A 20,564-nucleotide genomic window follows, 5' to 3' on the forward strand; every position below is an offset into this window, starting at 1 on the left:
ACCATTTTGTTGCTGCCCAAATTGTACGTCCACCTGATCCTGAGCCACCCTTCACTGGTGAGGTAGATGCTTCTGGTATTGGAGTGAGTACTATTTTATCTCAGAGATCCACTGATCAGAAACTGCATCCCAATGCCTATTTTCCAAGATGTCCGTCACCAGCTCAGGTGAATTACCACATCAGGAATAGAGAACTCCTGGCGGTGAAGTTGGCGATCGAGTGGCGGCAGCATTGGCATGAGGAGCTGAGGCACCCATTCATCGTCTGGAAGGACCATATGAACTTGGCTTATCTTCGGGACGCGAAAAGACTGATTTCCCATCAAACCCATGGTCATTGTTTTTCAATTGTTTAATTTTATTATAACATATCGTCCTGAGTCTAAGAATCAGAAACATGATGCATTAGCAAGACAAATTGAGCCCCCCGATACAGTGAAGAGGTTGGAACCAGTCATACCAGGCCCAAGGTTAGTGGCCCCCATCTCGTGCGGTGTTGATTCCCAAGTAAGGCAAGCCCCTGAAGGTGGTGCTCTTGGTTCATTATTTGTCCCATCTGAGCTATGATCTGAGATTCTAAAACAGGGTCACACTTCTCGATAACATGTCACCCAGTAAGTATCTCGTGGACCTTAGAGTTCATTAAAAAAAGATGCTGGTGGTTCGGTATATACAGTAGAAGGCTTGTGACATCTGTGCCCGTTACAAAGATCCTAATACCCCTCCTCAAGTCCTTCTCCAACTTCTATTTGTTCCTTCATGCCCCTGACCTCACCTTTCTCTCTATTTTAATACTCGTCTGCTCCCCCACCTCTATTTTAGTTGTAGTCGATGGGTTTTCCAAGGCTTACTGTTTCATTCCTCTAACCAGGCTAGCATCAGTCCGAGAGACTGCAGGTTTCCCCTATACATTGATATTGTTTTGGAAAGACGTCCCCAATTCACCTCCAAATTCAGGCAAGCATTTTTTAAGTTGATTGAAGCTACCTCTCGTCTTTCCTCGCGGTTCCGTGTTCAGACGGGGCAAAGCACACCTTTTACTGCCTGGCTTCTGGTAATCCGTCCTCTTGGAGTGAACATTTAGTCTGGACGGAGATCACCCACAATCCCCCTCATGCATCATGGGTAAGTCCCCTTTCGAATGTCGCTTTGGGTTTCTGCCTCCCCTCTTCCAGATCAGGAGGCAGAGGTTGGGGTGAGATGCAATCAAAAGTTGCCCATGGCCCAGCAACAAGCCAAGGCCAACAGAAAGAGGCTGGGTCCCTCGCTCTATATTGGTCAGTGGGCTTTCCTTGTTCTTTGAGAATTCATCCCACTTTTCATGTGTTCAAATGGAAACCGTTACTTTGTAGTCCTTTGGCCCTGATTCCCAAGCCACCCCACCACCCTACCGTGGATCAGAGACAGTGAAGCTGTCTGCGCAGTCTGCAGACTGCTTAATTCACGGATATTAAGGGGACTACAATACTTGGTAGATTGGGAGGGTTATGGTCAGGGAGCAGTGTCTCAGAAAGGCGGCGTCAATTATTAAAGACCTCCAGCACCCAGGGCATGTCCTTTTCTCACTGTTACCATCAGGTAGGAGGTACAGAAGCCTGAAGGCACACACTCAGCGATTCAGGAACAGCTTCTTCCCCTCTGCCATCCGATTCCTAAATGGGCATTGAATCTTTGGACACTACCTCACTTTTTTTTAATATACAGTATTTCTGAACATTTTTGCACGTTTTTTAAATCTATTCAATATACATATACTGTAATTGATTCACTTATTATTTTTTTCTCTCTCTGCTAGATTATGTATTGCATTGAACTGCTGCTGCTAAGTGAACAAATTTCACATCGCATGCCAGTGATAATAAACCAGATTCTGATATTAGGTTATTTCCGGGGATATTTTGAATGCTGAATTTATTTCAGAATTCCATCATTTACATCCAGATAATCCTGCGCTCTCAGGTTTCGGCTGCAGGGGATGGAGTTCTATCATGACTTCGGGTCATTGACAGAGTATTCTGAGAGCTTTGAGTTTTTTGCTGTTTTTTGTGTTCTCTGCGTCTTATTAATTGTAATTATCTGTATGGTTGCGCTTCGGGTTTTTTATCTGTTATCTTCAGGTCTTCTCGAGTTTACATTGAAGTTGCAATTGTCCTTGAGCACTTCTCGAGACTTTGCAGGTGTCCAATTAAGAAACCTTAGACTTTTGTCCGCTATCAGAATGGTTACTTGTTAGTTTGTACTTAGTCTGGGGTTTTACCAGCTGTGCACAGATTGTTTCATGTGGAGTGTATTTTAAAGGCAGTGCTAACCCCTCAGTCATCATCCTTGCCAACAGTAGTTCTGGCCAAGTTATTCCAGACCTTGTAAATTCAACTGATTTGTTTTGTTAATAAAATTCCTAGTTTTGTTTAACGTTTCCAAGTCTTTGTATGAACCTGCACTTTGGTCTGAAGATGTCGTGTGATTCTCGGGCTCGATGCAGCGTCTGCCCCCAGTGATGGCCGTCCAGGCGATGGACGTACTTGCATTCTCAAGAGTCAAGTTCGCTGTGTCATTCAGGATCATAGAAACACTAGTTCATTTAGACAGTTTATAGCTGCGGATTGTCGTTCAAACGATCTATATCTTGTAGTTTGTAAGCTGCCTGCTAAACATCTCTGCATATTGCCAACACCATCTGGCAGACATCCTATAATAAGCATCTAACTCTTTGCAAGTACTACTCATTTTTACATGGTTGCCAATTCAACTGTGGCACACAATACTTGTAAAATAATGTATGGAAAGCCTCTTTTTTTCAAATAAACTTTGGATACTCTTTAACTTTTGACCTTCTCCCTTCTGGGTAGTCCCTTTAGACTCAGGATGACCTGCTCTCATTCCAGTTCCGTAGGCTTTCAGGCAGCAGATGATGATAATGGTGAGCCCACACACTGCTCTCAGTTTTGTAGGAGATGCATGACAGGATGAGCATGTGGATAGTTATGGCAATGGTATGTTTCTGTCACTGCCACACACACAAGATGCTGGGGGAACTCAGCAGGTCAGGCAACATCTGTGGAAATGAATTATGCAGTCGATGATTTCAACAGGACCCTTCATCAGGACTGGAAAGGAAAGAGGAAGAAACGAGAATGAGAAAGTGGGTCGGAGATGGAAGACAAGCTCAAAGGTGATAGGTGGACCCAAGTGGATGGGGGTAGGAGGATGAAGTAAGAGTTTGGGAGGTGCTTGGTGGAGAAGGTAAAGGGCTGGAGAAGAAGAAATCTGATAAGAGAGGGGAGTGGAGGAGGGGAACCAGGGAAAGGCGATAGGCAGGTGGGGAATTGAAGGGGGAGGGGAAGTTATCAGAATTTGGATAAATTGATGTTCATGCCATTAAGTGGGAGGCTACTGAGGTGAAATGTGAGGTGTTGCCTCTTGTGGCAGAAGAGGAGGCCATGGACCAACATGTCAGTATGGGAATGGGGATAGGAAACAAAATACTTGGCCACTGAGAAATTCTGCTTTTTGTGGAAGGGGCAAAGGTACTCTACAAATTGGTCTCCCAATCTATATCTCACCACACCAATGTAGAGGAGGCCGCATCAGGAGGACCAGATACACTTTCACTGTTTGTGCTGTGCTCTCAAAGTATGTCTAAGGTTCCTACTGTTATCCTGTATGCTCCTTCTCCACTTTAAGTGAACATGAGTCAGGGATTATAGAGAGTTATTGGCGAATTTGCACTTTTTCAGGAAGTCTTGAGAACTTCCTGAACTGTTTTCCTCTGATCTCCTACCAAGATGGACAGAGTTTGGGACATGACAAACAAAGGGCCTGTCCAGCTCATTGGAACCAGCTGAGTGTAAATAGTGGGATCTCTTGCCAAGATAGGACAGAGTTTGGGACATGACAGACGGAGGGCCTGTCCAGCTCATTGGACTGAGCTGAATGTACATAGTGGGTACTGGTTGTCCATTGACTTTGATGATAATGATGTGCAGCTCATCTGATGTGCGTTTGGAGGTGACCATGGAGGCCAAATCTTGTACAGCATAGATATTCACAGTGAGGACGAGGGAGTTGTCCTGATTCTGTTGGCAAGCCTGTTGCTGCTGCCCTCCTCATCTGCTGGGTGGTCTCCCTCCTTATTCCTCCTACGAGGTCTACTGCGTTTCTGCTTCCCCGTGATAACTGGCCAGAGAGCAGCTGGAGTCCTCCATGCGTCTATGATGTGCGATCCAACAGATTTGTGAAGTTGTGTGGGGATGATACTGATGTGGGTTCTTTTACACTGGTTATGGATTTGAAGAATTTTGCTGCAACAATGAAGCTGATGTCTGTCTCCCAAGTACTTGAGGTACCCGCTGTAGATAAACTCTGCCTCAGAAATTTTGGGTAGGCCAAGTCAGGTAGACCATGAGCTCGGTGCTGGGTTTGGGTCTTTCAATACTCTTTATCTCACCCGGCCCAAGGCAGTGGGCTGCACTGAATGTGAGGATAAATTCCATCATCATGTCGGCTATCAAAAGAGGGGTAGCTCGCTTTCCATTGTCGCCTCATGCATCTTTGTTGTCATTGGGCCATGTTGTATGGCTTGGGTCAATTGATAGAGACGTTCATAAAGACAAGAGATTCTGCAGAAGCTGGAAATCCAGAGCAACGTACACAAAATGCTGGAGGAACTCTGCAGGTCAGGCGGATCTATGGAAATGAATAAACATTAATGGTTCAAAGGACGAAGAAGCTTTGTTTATTACATTAAATGTAAAGTCCATTCAAGTTCAAGTCTGGCCGGGGAGAGTGAGGAGGTGATTGCGAGGAGCTATAAGCAAGTAGTCACAGCAGGGCCTCGAGAGACAGTTAAGTGGGTAACAGATAGGAGAGAGAAGGGCAAGAGTAAGGTACTAGAGAGTACCCCTGTGGCTGTCCCCCTTAACAATAAGTACTCCTGTTTGAATACTGTTGGGAGTGGATGGCCTACCTGGGGGAAGCAACAGTAGCCGCGCCTCTGGCACAGAGTCTGGCCCTGTGGCTCAGAAGGGTAGGGAAAGGAAGAAAGCAGCAGTGATAGGGGACTCGATAGTTAGGGGGTCAGACAGGCGATTCTGTGGACGCAGGAAAGAAACATGGATGGTAGTTTACCTCCCAGGTGCCAGGGTCCGGGATGTGACTGATCACATCCATGTTATCCTGAAGTGGGAAGGTGAACAGCCAGAGGTTGTGGATCATATTGATACCAATGACATAGGTAGGAAAAGGGAGGAGGTCCTGAAAACAGACTACAGGGAGTTAGGAAGGAAGTTGAGAAGCAGGCCCTCAAAGGTAGCAATCTCAGGATTACTGCCTGTGCCACGTGAATGGAATGAGGTGGAGGATAAATGCGTGGCTGAGGGACTGGAGCAGGGAGCAGGGATTCAAATTTCTGGATCACTGGGGTAGGCGTGACCTGTACAAAAAGGACAGACTGCACTTGAATCCGAGGGAGTCCAATCCTGGCAGGAAGGTTTGCTCAGGCTTTGGACAGTGGAAAAGTGTGTTTGGAACCCGAGGAGATAGCAGAGATACTTAACGAATACTTCGCTTTAGTATTCAGTATGGAAAAGGATCTTGGCGTTGGTAGGGATGACCTACAGTGGATTGAAAATCTTGAGCATGTAGATATTAAGGAAGAGGATGTGCTGGAGCTTTTGGAAATCATCAAGTTGGATAAATCTCCGGGACCGGACGAGATGTACCCCAGGCTACTGTGGGAGGCGAAGAAGGAGCTTGCTGATCCTCTGGCGATGATCTTTGCATCATCAATGGGGACGGGAGAGGTTCTGGAGGATTGGAGGGTTGCAAATGTTGTTCCCTTATTCAAGAAAGGGAGTAGAGATAGCCCAGGAAATTATAGACCAGTGAGTCTTACTTCAGTGGTTGGTAAGTTGATGCAGAAGATCCTGAGAGGCAGGATTTATGAACATTTGGAGAGATATAATATGATTAGGAATAGTCAGTATGGCTTTGTCAAAGGCAGGTCGTGCCTTACGAACCTAACTGAATTTTTTGAGGATGTGATTAAACACAATGCTGAAGGTACAGCGTAGATGTAGTGTATATAGATTTCAGCAAGGCATTTGATAAGGTAGCCCATGCAAGGCTTATTGAGAAAGTAAGGAGGCATGGGATCCGAGGGGATCTTGCTTTGTGGATCCAGAACTGGCTTGCCCACAGAAGGCAAAGAGTGGTTGTAGACGGGTCATATTCTGCATGGAGGTCAGTGAGCAGTAGTGTGCCTCAGGGATCTGTTGTGGGACCCTTACTCTTCATGATTTTTATAAATGTCCTGGATGAGGAAGTGTAGGGATGGTTAGTAAATTTGCTGATGACACAGAGGTTGGGGGTGTTGTGGTTAGTGTGGAGGGCTGCCAGAGGTTACAGTGGGACATTGATAGGATGCAAAACTGGGCTGAAAAGTGGCAGATGGGGTTCAACCCAGATAAGTGTGAGGTGGTTCATTTTGGTAGGTGAAATATGTTAATAGAATGGTATTATTGTAATGGTATCAACGGTTAAAGAATCTTGGCAGTGTGGAGGGTCAGAGGGATCTTGGGGTCCATGTCCATAGGACACTCAAAGCTGCTGTGCAGTTTGACTGTGTGGTTAAGAAGGCGTATGGTGTGTTGACCTTCATCAACTGTGGGATTGAGTTTAAGAACCGAGAGGTAATGTTGCAGCTATATAGGACCCTGGTCAGACCCCACTTGGAGTACTGTGCTCAGTTCTGGTCACCTCACCACAGGAAGGATGTGGAAACTATAGAAAGGGTGCAGAGGAGATTTACAAGGATGTTGCCTGGATTGAGGAGCATATCTTATGAAAAAAGGTTGAGCGAACTCGGCCTTTTCTCCTTGGAGCGGCGGAGGATGAGAGGTGACCTGATAGAGGTGTATAAGAGGATGAGGGGCATTGATCGTGTGAATAGTCAGAGGCTTTTTCCCAGGGCTGAAATTGTTAACATGAGAGGGCATAGTTTTAAGGTGCTTGGAAGTAGGTACAGAGAAGATGTCAGGGGTAAGTTTTTACGCAGAGAGTGATGAGTGCGTGGAATGGGCTGCCAGCAATGGTGGTGGAGGCAGATACGATAGGATCTTTTAAGAGACTCCTGGATAGGTACATGGAGCTTAGAATAATAGAGGGCTGTGGGTAACCCTAGGTAATTTCTAAAGTAAGTATGAATTTGGCACAGCATTGTGAGCTGAAGTGCCTGTATTGTGCTGTAGGTTTTCTGTGTTGCTATATTTATTGTTATCTGACTGTACATATATACAGATGAAACAATGATCCTCTGGACCTTGGTGCACCCACACACAGCACATAAACCAAAATATTACCATAAGTAAGGGAATAAATTATAATTCAAAATGCATGTGTGGTACACAATACAAGTGTAATGTCCTGGTTCATATTTTTACTGTTCTGCTGTATGTATTTCATTTTGGCAGTTCTGTAAGAGCAGTCTGTTCTGTTTTCATGCTTGTTTGGGTTATATTGTTGAAGATAAGGGATGATGAGGAATGTGTGCCATCAATTAGGATGATCAGATTAAGGGTCGGTTTCTCTGGTGAGGGACTCTAAGGTTGGGCTTGGGGTTTTTTGTTCGAGAGTGATGAAGAGAGAATACACTGGGGAGAACCGGTTGTAGCATACGATCCGGTGGGAGCCCTGTTTGTTCGAGATGGATTGCGAGCGACGTTCGGAAGGTGATGTGGGCGTTCACGCTGACCGAGGACGCAGTGTGTGAGTGACAGGGAAGCTCAAGTTGAGCTCCAACTTGTTCACATTTGACTGTTTAATTAGAATGGGCCCTTTTCTTTTTGTTATTCTTTACTAACCCTTTAGTTAACATTCATAAATATAATTCCTTTAATCGTCTGCAGTGCAGTGTCTGGTATTTTGTGGCATTAATTTGTAACAGGGTAGTAAATGTCACAGCATCCACACACCGGGGTTTGGCGTGGGGTCGAGCGCACCTCAATCTCACGAGTTTGGCGGGGCCAGAGGTTGTTTTCCCTGGACCTATGCAGCCATGGAAACCAGGGTGTTTCACAAGTAAACAGTGTAGTGAACAATAAACAGCTTTCTGTCCTAGTGACAAGACCGCAGTGGTGTCAGAGTCATCATTAGACTCATAGCCTAATCTTCCTCCTCTTTCAATTCTAAATGAGGCTGTACCCTCTGATCTTAGACTTCCTCACCATAGTAAACATCCTCTCCACATCCACTCTATTGAAGCCTTTCAACATACCCTGATTCTTCTGAATTCCAGTGAGCATAGGCCCAGAACCATCAAACACCCTCCATTTGATGAGCCTTTCATTTTCATGAACCTCCTTTGTACCCTCTCCATTTTCAGCACATCCTTTCTAAGACAAGGGGCCCAAACCTCCAAGTGAGGCCTCACTAGTGCTTTATAGAGCATGCCTGCTTTTATATTCTAGTCCTCTTGAAATAAATACTAACGTCACATGTGCATTCTTCACCACCAATTAAACCTGAAAATTAACTTTTAGGGAATCCTGCACGAGACTCCCATGTCTCTTTGCATCTCAGATGTTTGAATTTTCTCTGTATTTAGCAAAGTGTCAATGCCCTTAATCTTTCTACCAAAGTGCATGACCATACACTTTCCAACATTGCCACTACTTTGCCCTTTCTCCTAATCTATCTAAGTCCTTCTGTAGCCTCTGTGTTTCCTCAAAACTATCTGCTCCTCCACCTATCTTCATATTGTATTGTCCACAGTCTTGGCCACAAAACCTGCAATTCCATCATCCAAAAAGAAATGGTTCCACTCAGACCCCTGTGGAACACCACTAGTCACTAGCAGCAAACCAGAGAAGGTTCCCTTTATTCACATTCTTTGCCTCCTGCCAATCAGTCACTGCTTTAACCATGTCAGCAGCCTCATGTGTGGCATCTTGCCAAAGGCCTTCTGAAAATCCAAGTACACAATATCAACTGATTCTCCTTTGCCTATCCTGCTTGTCGTTTTTTCAAAGATTTCCAACGGATTTTTCAGGAAAATTTTTTCCTTAAAAAAACCACATTGCAGTCGGCCTATTTTATCATGTGCCTCCAAATACCTTGAAACCACATGCTTAGCAGTTGACTCCCATATCTTCGCAGCCACTGAGGTCGGATTAACTGGCCTATAATTTTCTTTCTTTTGCGTCTCTCCTGTCTTGAAATATGGAATGGCATTTACAAATTTATAGTCTTCCAGAACCATTCCAGAATCTAGTGATTATTGAAAGGTCATTTCTAATGCCTCCAAATCTCCTCAGCCACCTCTTTCTGAACCTTGGGTCTGGTGACTTATCTACTTTCAGACTTTTCAGTTTCCCAAGCACTTTCTCTAGTAATAGTAGCCGCACTCAGTTCTGCCTCCTGATACCCTCGAACTGCTGATGTCTTCCACAGTGAAGACTGATGCAAAATTATTATTCAGTCCTTCCACCATCTTTTTGTCCCGGTTACTACCTCTGCAGCGTCATTTTCCAGCTGTCCGATATCCACTCTCGTCTGATTTACACTTTATATATCTGAAGGAAATTTTGTTATTTTCTTTAATATTATTGGTCAGCTTACCTTTGTATTCCCAACTTTTCCTTCTTTATGACATTTTTGGTTGACTTCTGTTGGTTTTTAATAGCTTCCCACTAGTATTTGATCTATTATATGCCATCTCTTTGGCTTGTATGTTGGCTTTGACTTCCCTTGTCAGCCATGTTTCAGTTGTGTTATCCTGCCTTCAGAGTGCTTCTTCTTTAGAAACTATCTCAACAGCACCTTTCACATTGTCATTGCTATTCTGCCGTCATCCCTGCTAGTGTTCCCTTCCAATCAACTTTGGCAAACTCCTCTCTCATGCCTCTGTAATTCCCTTTACTTCACTCTAGTACTGATACATCTGATTTCAGCTTCTCCCTCTCAAACTGCAGGGAGAATTCTATCCCATTATGATCACTGTCTCCGAAGGGTTGCTTGAACTGAAGCCCCCTATTTTTATTGATTCTATTGTGTTTATTTGTATTTACCATGAATGCCTACAAGAAAATGCACCTCAGGGAAGTATATGGTCACAGATCTGTACAGTACATTGATAATAAATTTACTTTGAACTTTCAACTTTGAACCTGGAGGTTGTGCAGCTGTGGTCAAAGGGAGTTTGGGCCCTTGGTTTTTGGGACATGAGACGTGCTGGTGGTATTTTGGTAATTCAATCTGGCGTTTGGCCTGGTTGAAGTCTCCAGCAATAATGAAGAGAGCCGTATAGCATCATGGAAAAGCATGTGGTACCCTGGGTGCTGTCTGATACTGGGATCCTCACCAACTGGATCATGTCCTCTTCTCTTCACTGCCATCAGGGAGGAGGTACAAGGCCTGATGACACACCTCAACATCAGCTTCATCCCACTACCACTGGGTTCCCAAAGACCCTTAACACTACCTTAGACTATATTTTATTCCGCTCTCAAACCTGACCTTGCCAAATGTTATCGATGCACCATTGAAAATATTCTGTTTGGATGCAAAACCACTTGACCGCCAGAAACTGCAGAGTTATGGATACAGCTCAACACATTACAGAAAACAAATTTCCCTTCCAAGGACTCCTGTTGAGAGTGAAGCAGGCAACATAATCAAAGACCCACTCACCCTGAATATTCTCTTTTCTCTCTTCTCAAATCGGGAAAATTTACAAAAGCACATATCACCAATCTCATAGACAGCTTCTCCCCCATTGATATCAGACTCTTAAACCAGTCTCCTAGACAGCTTCTCCCTCACTGATATCAGACCCTTAAACTAGTCTCAAAGACCCCAGCTTCTACCCCCCCCCCCCGATATCCGCTGGAGTGAGTCAAGAGTCGCTGTCTGTAGTTCCAGGGCAAGTCAAGAGCTCGCTACTACTTGGAGCCCCTTCGTGCTGAGATAAAGAACTGTCTACCATTGTGTGGTTTTGTCTCTTTGTGTCCTCACCTCCACTAGGTAGGTCTGGCCGTTTGCCGCTACCCTGAGTTGGGAACTGTCTCTTCGTGTCCTTGCTTCTGCTGTGTAGGTCCGGCTGTTTGCTGCTACCTTGATTTGGGAACTGTCTCTTTGTGTCCTTTCCTCTGCTGGGTAGGTCTGGCCGTTTGCCGCTACCTTGAGTTGGGAACTGTCTCTTTGTGTCCTTTCCTCTGCTGGGTAGGTCCAGCCGATTGCCACTACCCTGAGTGGGGAACTGTCTCTTCGTGCTCCATGTCCTGTATCCAAGGAAGAATCCCGGCTCTGTGTCCTGTATCCAAGGAAGAGTCCCGGCTCTGTGTCCTGAGTCTAAGAAGCGTCCCGGCTTCGTGTCCTGTATCCAAGGAAGAGTCCCGACTCTGTGTTTTGATGTTCCAAGTTCCAAGTCCAGGCACCGATGTTCCAAGTTCCAGGTCCGGGTCCCAAGTGCCAAGTCCCAAGTCTAAGCCCAGGTCCCAGGCCAAGCCCAGACCCTGAGTCCCAGTCTAAGTCCAGGATCCGAGCCCAACTCCAGCCACGCATATTCCCGCTTCCACTTCATTCACTCCTTGATGTCTCTCTGTACAATCCCGCTTCCCTGCTTTCCTAGTAACTATAAATGAACTCTATTTTTGTTAATGCTACAAAACGTGTTTGTGTCCTGCATTTGGGTCCACCCGTGTTCGGCATTTGTGACAATCAGACTCTTAAACCAGTCTCCTAGACGGCTTCTCCCCCTCTGATATCAGACCTTTAAACCAGTCTCATAGACAGCTTCTATCCCATTGATATAAGACCTTTCCTGCAATCAAATGGACTCTTGGTCTCATAACACATAAAAGTTGCTGGTGAATGCAGCAGGCCAGGCAGCATCTCTAGGAAGAGGTACAGTCGACATTTCGGGCCGAAACCCTGCGTCAGGACTAACTGAAAGAAGAGCTAGTAAGAGATTTGAAAGTGAGAGGGGAGGGGGAGATCCAAAATGATAGGAGAAGACAGGAGGGGGAGGGATGGAGCCAAGAGCTGGAAAGTTGATTGGCAAAAGGGATACGAGAGGATCATGGGACAGGAGGCCTAGGGAGAAGGAAAAGGGGGAGGGGGGAAGCCCAGAGGATGGGCAAGGGGTATAGTGAGAGGGACAGAGGGAGAAAAAGGAGAGAGAGAGAAAAAGAATGTGTGTATATAAATAAATAAATAACAGATGGGGTACGAGGGGGAGGTGGGGCATTAGCGGAAGTTAGGGAAGTCAATGTTCATGCTATCAGGTTGGAGGCTACCTAGACGGAATATAAGGTGTTGTTCCTCCAACCTGAGTGTGGTTTCATCTTTACAGTAGAGGAGGCCGTGGATAGACATATCAGAATGGGAATGGGACGTGGAATTAAAATCAACATAAAAACATTTTTAGAGGAGGAGGGATGGACTCTCGGACCCCAGAATGGATGGGATGGAAATGGTCCTGAGGTGAGAGAGGTGCTTTCACACCGTCTCCATGACCCAGCTGATCCATGGAGGGGAACGGTAGTGGCTGTCGAGTTAGTACTGAGAGGTGGATGGGACACAGAGTGACTGACCTGAGGATCTGTTCTCAGACTGTCCACTCACCCAGATTGCACAGTTTTGATGGTCTTGTTCCTCTGGAAGAAGAAAGAACGGGTTAAACTCACCAGCTTACAATAGACAATGACAGGACCCTTTACATTTGAAGTCACAGATTTACACAGCATGAGAACCCGTCCATACTTCTTCACTGTCCTGTCTACCTATGTCACCACTTACAGGGAGTTCTGTACTTGTATGTCTCATCCCTCTGTTCTACAACTCTCCCTGGGCCCTGTCATTTACTCTTGGTTCTGCACTGATTTAACTTCCCAAAATCTATCACATCGCACTCGTCCCAGTTAAGTTTGTCCTACCATTCCTTGGCCCACTTCTCGAGCTGGTCTTCATCTCATTATAAACTTAGGAAACCCTCACTTCCACCACACACCAGTTTTGGTGTCATCCACAAACCCACAAACTCACTAATTATTTGACCTACATTCTCCTGCAACTTGTTAAAAACACAGGACAAACAACAAGACATTTACACTTCTAGATTCTGAATAGGATGAAACACTGCCTCAGTATTAAAGGCGATAGGCTTCCCAGTCTGTAGTTAGGTATTGTGTACCATCTTCAGACAGGCATGAGGGGTATGTCTGACATTACTGAGGGCCTTTGTTGATACTATCCTGGGAGCAGCTCCTTAGCAACCAGGATCAATAAACACAGTGGGCCCCAAGCAGTAATTACCCATATTTTCCCAGAGCTGACCACCCCAAAATCCCAACAACTAATCTATCATCCGTCCCCAAAGATAATCCTTCTGAACATTGCTCCAGAAGGAATGAAAGGAATCGGTACTTTGTCTCACTGTTGCTGAGCTCTTTCTGTCAGGGATTCTGTCCATCTGGTGCAGGATTCTTCCTTCCCCTTCAGATGTCTCCAGCTATTGTTCACATCAGGCTTTCTTCTCTTCAGAGTTTCGGTGTGGTAGATTAAGTTCAGGAAAGTCAGTCGAGTCAGGGATCTATTCCCACCAAGGAGCAGAATGGTGAATCTAAGGAAGAGGCCCTTCATCCCATCATGGTGCTGTTGCAAAGAAAGCTCCACAGATCCTTCCTGTCTTTCTCTGTCCTCTTCCTCCCCATCTCCAGCTTGTCCTCTCTCAGGGGCTTCACACCCTCAACAGAACATGTTCTCTTCCACATCCATTCCACTGTTAGACTTCCCAACAGAAGATGCAGTTCAGGAAAAGTATTCGAGAGCATGATGAAATTCCACTGAGGCAAAAATTCCAGAGTCCAAGATTTTTATGATGCTGCTAGGTTGTAAGTTTAAATCCACCAGGTCGCAACTCGATCAGTGTCATTCTATTGGGAGCGCCAGTGAGTGGGGAGATCCAAGGATTGAGATTGTGCAAATATCAATGCCCCCCTGAGGATCGGCCAAATCTGGAGCCCATAATGAGGCATTTTAATACACCATGTCTACACCATATCAACGAGGATGTCATGAACAGAGCAAACACAAAAAGAGAAATAATGTATGAGATCATGAAAAGGCAACGTAACTTCATTGGACATGTGATTAGGAAAGAGGAGATGGAATGCACAGTAAATATGGGAAAGATTGAAGGAAAGAAAGCAAGAGGAAGACAAAGACAAATGTGATGGAGACAGCAGCCAGAGAACTGGAGATGAATACCAATGAATTGATCTATTTGACCCGAAACAGGAGTGTGTGGGCCATGGCAGTCAAAGCTCAAACTGGGCATGGCACCTGATGATGATGATGTCTATACCAGCCTCCAGATCAGCAAACCATCCTTCACCCATGCTGAAGGTGGTGGTTCTGCCTCTGGTCTACTTCTTCTGCTTCTTGTTTTACGGCGGTTGGCACCCAGTTTAATGGTGCATTACCACCACCTTCTGCTCCGGAGTGTGCAATAGACTTACATTCCAAATTCCTTCACCCTATCATACCCACATATATACCCTAACCTACATTTTATTCTCCCATCTTTGGCCATCCTAGTACCCGATTCCTGCTTATTCATCATATCCTATAAAAAACCCCTGTACTCCTTAAGAAAGCTAAAAATACCCTGACCTGTGCTCTCTCACCCATGCCCAGCAACCCTTTTAACGTGAATTCCTGCACCCCCAATTCCTTTAGGTTGAGTATCATCATCTCTCTTTGTATCCCATACTTCCCGCAACTCAGAACTACATTTGCCTGGGCCTTTCTTATTTCAGTCTCTAACCTTATCACTGAGTCCATAGAATTCCTTCCCTTCCTAAAACCACTCTGATAACTTGCCAGCGTTCCCCTTTTCTCAAGCTCATTCGATAACCTTTCTGTTATCATCCTTTATCTTACATATATTTGTTGTTAATGCAATTGGTCTGTAGCTAGTGGGTCTTGATGGATCCTTGCCAGGTTTCCTTATTGGAATTACTACGGCTTCTTTCCATGCACTCGGTAATCTTCCCTCCTCCCACACTCTGTTATAAAAATGCAGCAACTTCAAGAGCGCTCCTTCTCCTAGATTTTTTAGCATCACAGAGCATATCAGATCTTTCCCTGGGGAGGTTGGTCTCGACCTTTTTATTGCTCTTACTATTTCTGCTAATGTAAATGGATCATCAATTATATCATCTGTTTCTTCCCTCCTGTTTAGCACACCTGGGTATTGACTCATTGTTCTTTCCCTTCTCCTTCTCCCTTCTTCAGACAAGTTTTCTGAACTGTGTATCAGTACAAATGGCCTGGCCATGATTTCAGCCTTATCCCTACTGGAGACTGCTGTTTCCTCCTCAGATATTATTACTGGATATTCCCATTCCCTTCTATCTCCCCCCATCCTCTTAATCATTCCCCATACCTCTCCCACAGGTGGTGTTCTTCCTATTTTGTTGCAAAAACTCCTCCAACTTGCCCTTTTAGCTTGACGTATAGTTCTTTTCACCACTACCTGTGCCTTCTTATATTGAATCAAATGCTGCATATTATGGGTTCTTTTAGCTAGCCTGAATTCTCTATTTCTGTTTTTTTATAGCCTGACAACATTCCTCTGTCCACCATGGTACCAGTTTTCTATTCATCCTATTTTTACTCCTGGGTATAGATCCTTCTGCTGCCATAATGATTGCTGAAGTCACCTGACTGTTTAATTCATCTATATTTCCAGAAATGTCAATCTTTGTCAATGCCTCTTCACTCGACTTCTGGAACTTACCCCAATCTGCGTTTCCAAACACCCACTTTGGGATTCCACCACCTGATCTTATTTCAATTATTTCACTCACTGAACATAAAACTGGGTGGTGATCACTGCCTATGCTGAAGCAGTCCAAACTCCCCAGTTACTAACACCAGCCAACGTATTAGACACTAACGTAATATCTAATGCTGACTCAGTTCCTGTTAAGTTTACCCTTGTTCCTCTACCATTATTCATACACACCAAATTCCTTTCTTCCATCAAATCTTCAATTACCTTTCCATTTGAATCTGTAATCGTATCCCCCCCCCCCATATTGTGCTATGAGCATTGAAATCTGCACACCACACTACTTTGTCTGTTTTGTCCTTGTATCCTTAATAGGCTGTCCAAATCCAACTTTTTACATGGATTGTAGTAGTTAATTATAACCACTCCCTCCCCTCTCTCCCACACTTCCACCACTATGTATTCCTGGTCATCTCCTTTTTCCAGTACCCTATATGGTATACCTTGTTTGATTAACATTGCACAATCCCCTCCTCCCCCTAGAATTCTGTCTTTCCTTATCATTGTATACCCATACACCACAAAGTTTAAAGTTGGTTTCAACCAAGTTTCCTGAATACATACTATATCCAGTTTTACAACCATTTCTTTAATAAAGTGCTTGAATTCCTGGCTATTGGCCAGTAATCTCCTTGCATTCCATTGCAAAAGAATCACCATAATTAGTATTAACCAACTCGTGACACTTCCTGGCTTGACTGATTAGTGAGGTTCTCCTTCACTTCCTCCCATGTCAGTCCTACTAACCCTAAATGGTTCACTGCTGCTTTGACCACCAGCTGAATTCTATCACTTTTTGACTTTACCTCAGCCATACTATTAATGACTCCTGCAATGAATGTTACTAGAGCCTTTTTGTCTAAAAATAGTAATAAATAAAAAATAATATAAATAGTAATAAAAGCATAAATAGTTAAATAGTTATTATTTCCTGGCATAATTTACATATTACTATTTAACTATTTATGGTTTTATTACTATTTATTATTTATGGTGTAACTGTAACGAAAACCAATTTCCCCCAGAATCAATAAAGTATGACTATGACTATGACTGCGTAAATCCTGTCATTTGTTCTTTGTTGCATCTCTCGCATCCCTATTGCACCCTGTTCTTTAGGAACATTATTCTGTTCTCTTGACATTTTTACAGCTTCTGCATAAGTGATCTTTCCTTTCACTCTTATTTCTTGAATTTTATCCTCCCATCTCATAACCTCACACCCACTATATGCCACATTATGAGCTCGTCCACAATTGCAGCATTTTGGTTGCACTCCTGTTCCGCACTTTCCATGTTCATGATCACCCCAACATCTAGCACATCTCCTCTGCCTTTTACAGTTTTTAGCTAGGTGTCTAAATCTTTGACAATTATAGCACCTCAATGGCTTTGGCACATACACCCTTACTGGGCAACTCATGAAACCCAGGAACACCTTCCTCGGCACTCTTTCTTCTTCAAATTCAATCAATACTGTTTCATTTTCCTTTTTCATTCCCTCCTTCGCTGATTTCAGTCCTTGAACATTCATTAATTTTCCTCCTTTGATATTCCTCTTTAACTCCTCCATATTTGTACTTATTGGTACCCCCATGATCATTCCTTTACATCCACCGCCATTTCATGCCCCCACCCTCCTTGAGTATTCCACCTTGCATTTTCCTATCTCTTTTAGCTTGAGTGCTTTCTCAAGTTGTTCCTCGTTCGCACATTTTACCAATAGGTTACCATCATTAAGGACTTTTGCAAATACTATTCCCCCTATCTTATTTACCAGAGTTGTTGTTAGCACAAACGGGTTAATTTTCTTCATGTTTCCTTGAGCCTTCTCATTAAACCTAATTATGACAACACCTTCTCTCTGAACTTGTTCATCTTCCTCACTTTCAGAGCTCTCTCCACTGTCATTTCTTATTCTTTTATTCTCTTTGTCTCGGTTTTCAATCATCCAACCCCTCACCATCTCCTCATTCCCTTTATTTCTCCCTTCACAATAATCCATTTCTCCCCAGCTGCCAACCTCTGATCCCAAATTCCTATCCCGCTCCTTCTCCACTGTCTTTCCCTCAACCCCCCCTCGCCTTTTCCACCATTATCTGACCCGCACGACCCCCTACTAGCAATTCCTGCTCCTTTCCCATTCTCTTTTCCTCTTTGGTTCCCAACACAGCAGACTTTCAAACCCCCCATTCAAGCAATTCAAACAGTACTGTCAACACAAAGTAAGAAGAAACTCCCCTCTTCGACAGAGAGGAACACAGATCTTGGACTGTGTCAGTTGACAACTCCTGTCCAGCAGTTATCAAAATATTTAACAGTCCCCCTGCCTCTGGTCGTCTTCTTCTTGTTGTTCTTGTTTTACGGCAGTTGGCACCCAGCTTAATGGTGCATTACCGCCACAAAACTCTGCCCTCTGCCTCTGGTCTCCAGGTGACCAGAGTTTAAATCCTGCCCTGATGTTACATCTCATTATGGTGTCACAGTGGCTTTATGATGTCAGAGTTTGACCTCTCTTTGAGTGACACTCCTCAACGTTACATTTAGAAAAGCCTTGGTCATTGACTGGGTTATAATGACAACATGAGGATGAAAGGAATAACTTAAGGAGGATAAGTCACCTGGACCAGGTGGAAACATCCCAGAGTCCTGAGAGAGGTTGCTGAAGAGATAATGGATGCATTGGTCATGATCTTTCAAAAAACACTTGATTTTGGCATGGTCCCAGAGGTCTGGAAGATTGCAAATGTCACTCCACTCTGTAAGAAGGAAGGAAGGCAAAAGAAAGGAAATTATAGGCCAGTTAGCCTAACCTCATTGGTTGGGAAATTGTTGGAGTCTATTATCACTTTATACTTTACTTTATAGTCGCCAAACAATTGATAATAGAGTGTACAATCATCACAGCGATATTTGCTTCACGCTCCCTGGAGTACAAATCTATAGTAAATACTAAAAATTTAAATTATAAATCATAAATAGAAAAGGGAAAGTAAGGTAGTGCAAAAAAAACTACTTACGATGTCAGAGTTTGACCTCTCCCTGAGAGACACTTGAATCTTCAGAAGCCATTTGATAAGGTACTGCACGTGAAGCTGCTTAACAAGATAAAGTCCTGTGGCGTTACAGGAAAGATACTGGCATGGATAGAGGAATGGCTGACAGGCAGGAGGCAACGAGTGGGAATAAAGGGGACCTTTTCTGTTGGCTTCCAGTGACTAGTAGTGTTCCTCAGGGGTCAGTAATGGAACCAGACTTTTCACATTGTTTGTCAATGACTTAGATAATGGGATTGATGGCTTTGTGGCAAAGTTTGCAGTTGATATGAAGATAGGTGGAGGGGTAGGTAGTGCTGAGGAAGCAATGTGATTGCAGCAGGACTTAGACAAGTTGGAAGAATGGGCAAAGAAATGTCAAATAAAATACAGTTAGGAAATGTACAATAATGAATTTTGGTAAAAGGAACAATAGTGCGGACTATTATATAAATGCGGAGAAGGTTCAAACATCAGAGGTGCAGAGGGACTTAGGAGTCCTCGTGCAAGACTCCCAGAAGGTTAACTTACAGATTGAGTCAGTGGTAAAGAAGGCAAATGCAATGTTGGCATTTATTTCAAGGGGAATAGAATATAAGAATAAGGAGATAATGCTGAGCCTTTATAAGACACTAGTCAGGCCGCACATGGAGTACTGTCAACAGTTTTGTGCCCCATATCTCAGAAAGGATGTGTTGTCATTGTAAAGAGTCTAGAGGAGGTTCATGAGGACGATTCCAGGAATGAAGGGGTTAACATATGAGGATCGTTTGGCAGCTTTGGGCCTGTACTCACTGGAATGTAGAAGAATGCGAGGGCTGGGGGGGGGAACCTACCGAATATTGAAAGGACTAGATAGGGTGGATGTGGAGAGGATGTTTCCTATGGTAGAGGTATCCAGCATTAGAGGGCAAAGCCTCAAAACTGAGGGGAGACCCTTTTGAACAGAGATAAGGAGGATTTTTTTAAGCTAGAGAGTAGTGAATCTCTGCCACAGATTGCAATGGAGGCAAGTCCATGAGTATATTTAAGGCGGAAGTTGCTCATTTCCTGATCGGTCTGGGCATCAGAGGATATGGTGAGAAGGCAGGTGTATGAGATTGAGTGGGATCCGGGATCAGCCATGATGGAATGGCAGAGCAGACTCGATGGGATGAGTGGCCTAATTCTGCTTCTATGTCTTATGGTTTATAATTAACACTTTTTAGTTAACATTCAACAACAATTTTTTTTCTATCTGAACAAAATGTTAGTCACTTTTCTTACCATCCACAGGCAACAGAAACTGCAGAAAAAGGTGTCAAACTACAAGATGTATGAAGACTACCTCCTAAATGTTATTGACAAATTACCAGAAAGTGAGTACAGGATTTTTAGTTTAAAAATCAGACTTAAGAAGTTTAACTGAAATAAAGTTTCTATGGTTCAAATCAGTGGGAATGTAATGAGCACCCCTAGCTTGTGCAGGGAGCCAGAGAACATGTAGCTCTGAGGTTTCTAGTCATTGTTTATTGGTTAAATGTTGTTTAACAAGTATCTTTAAATGTTTAACCCATATCTTTAAATGTTTAACCCTGTTAAGTTTATTTTGATAGGTCTGGTGATTCCACATCGCCTATACTATTTAGAGGAAGTTCCTTAGCGCTTAGATCGGGGTCCTAGTTTTGGGAACGTTT

The 20,564-nt window shown here is 44.0% G+C and overlaps 1 protein-coding gene across 2 annotated transcripts in view; it reads left to right on the forward strand.

Moving 5' to 3' along the window:
- The window catches only part of si:ch1073-416d2.4 (coiled-coil domain-containing protein 42 homolog), a 101,253-nt gene that overhangs the window by 49,300 nt on the left and 31,389 nt on the right, over positions 1-20,564 (forward strand). For both annotated transcript variants that reach the window (XM_063056453.1, XM_063056542.1), the window contains exon 5: positions 20,164-20,246. In XM_063056453.1, coding sequence (XP_062912523.1) covers positions 20,164-20,246 — 83 coding nt within the window. The remainder of the gene's footprint in view (positions 1-20,163; positions 20,247-20,564) is intronic.

The sequence above is a fragment of the Mobula hypostoma genome, chromosome 1, assembly GCF_963921235.1.
Source record: "Mobula hypostoma chromosome 1, sMobHyp1.1, whole genome shotgun sequence".
Lineage (NCBI taxonomy): Eukaryota > Metazoa > Chordata > Chondrichthyes > Myliobatiformes > Myliobatidae > Mobula > Mobula hypostoma.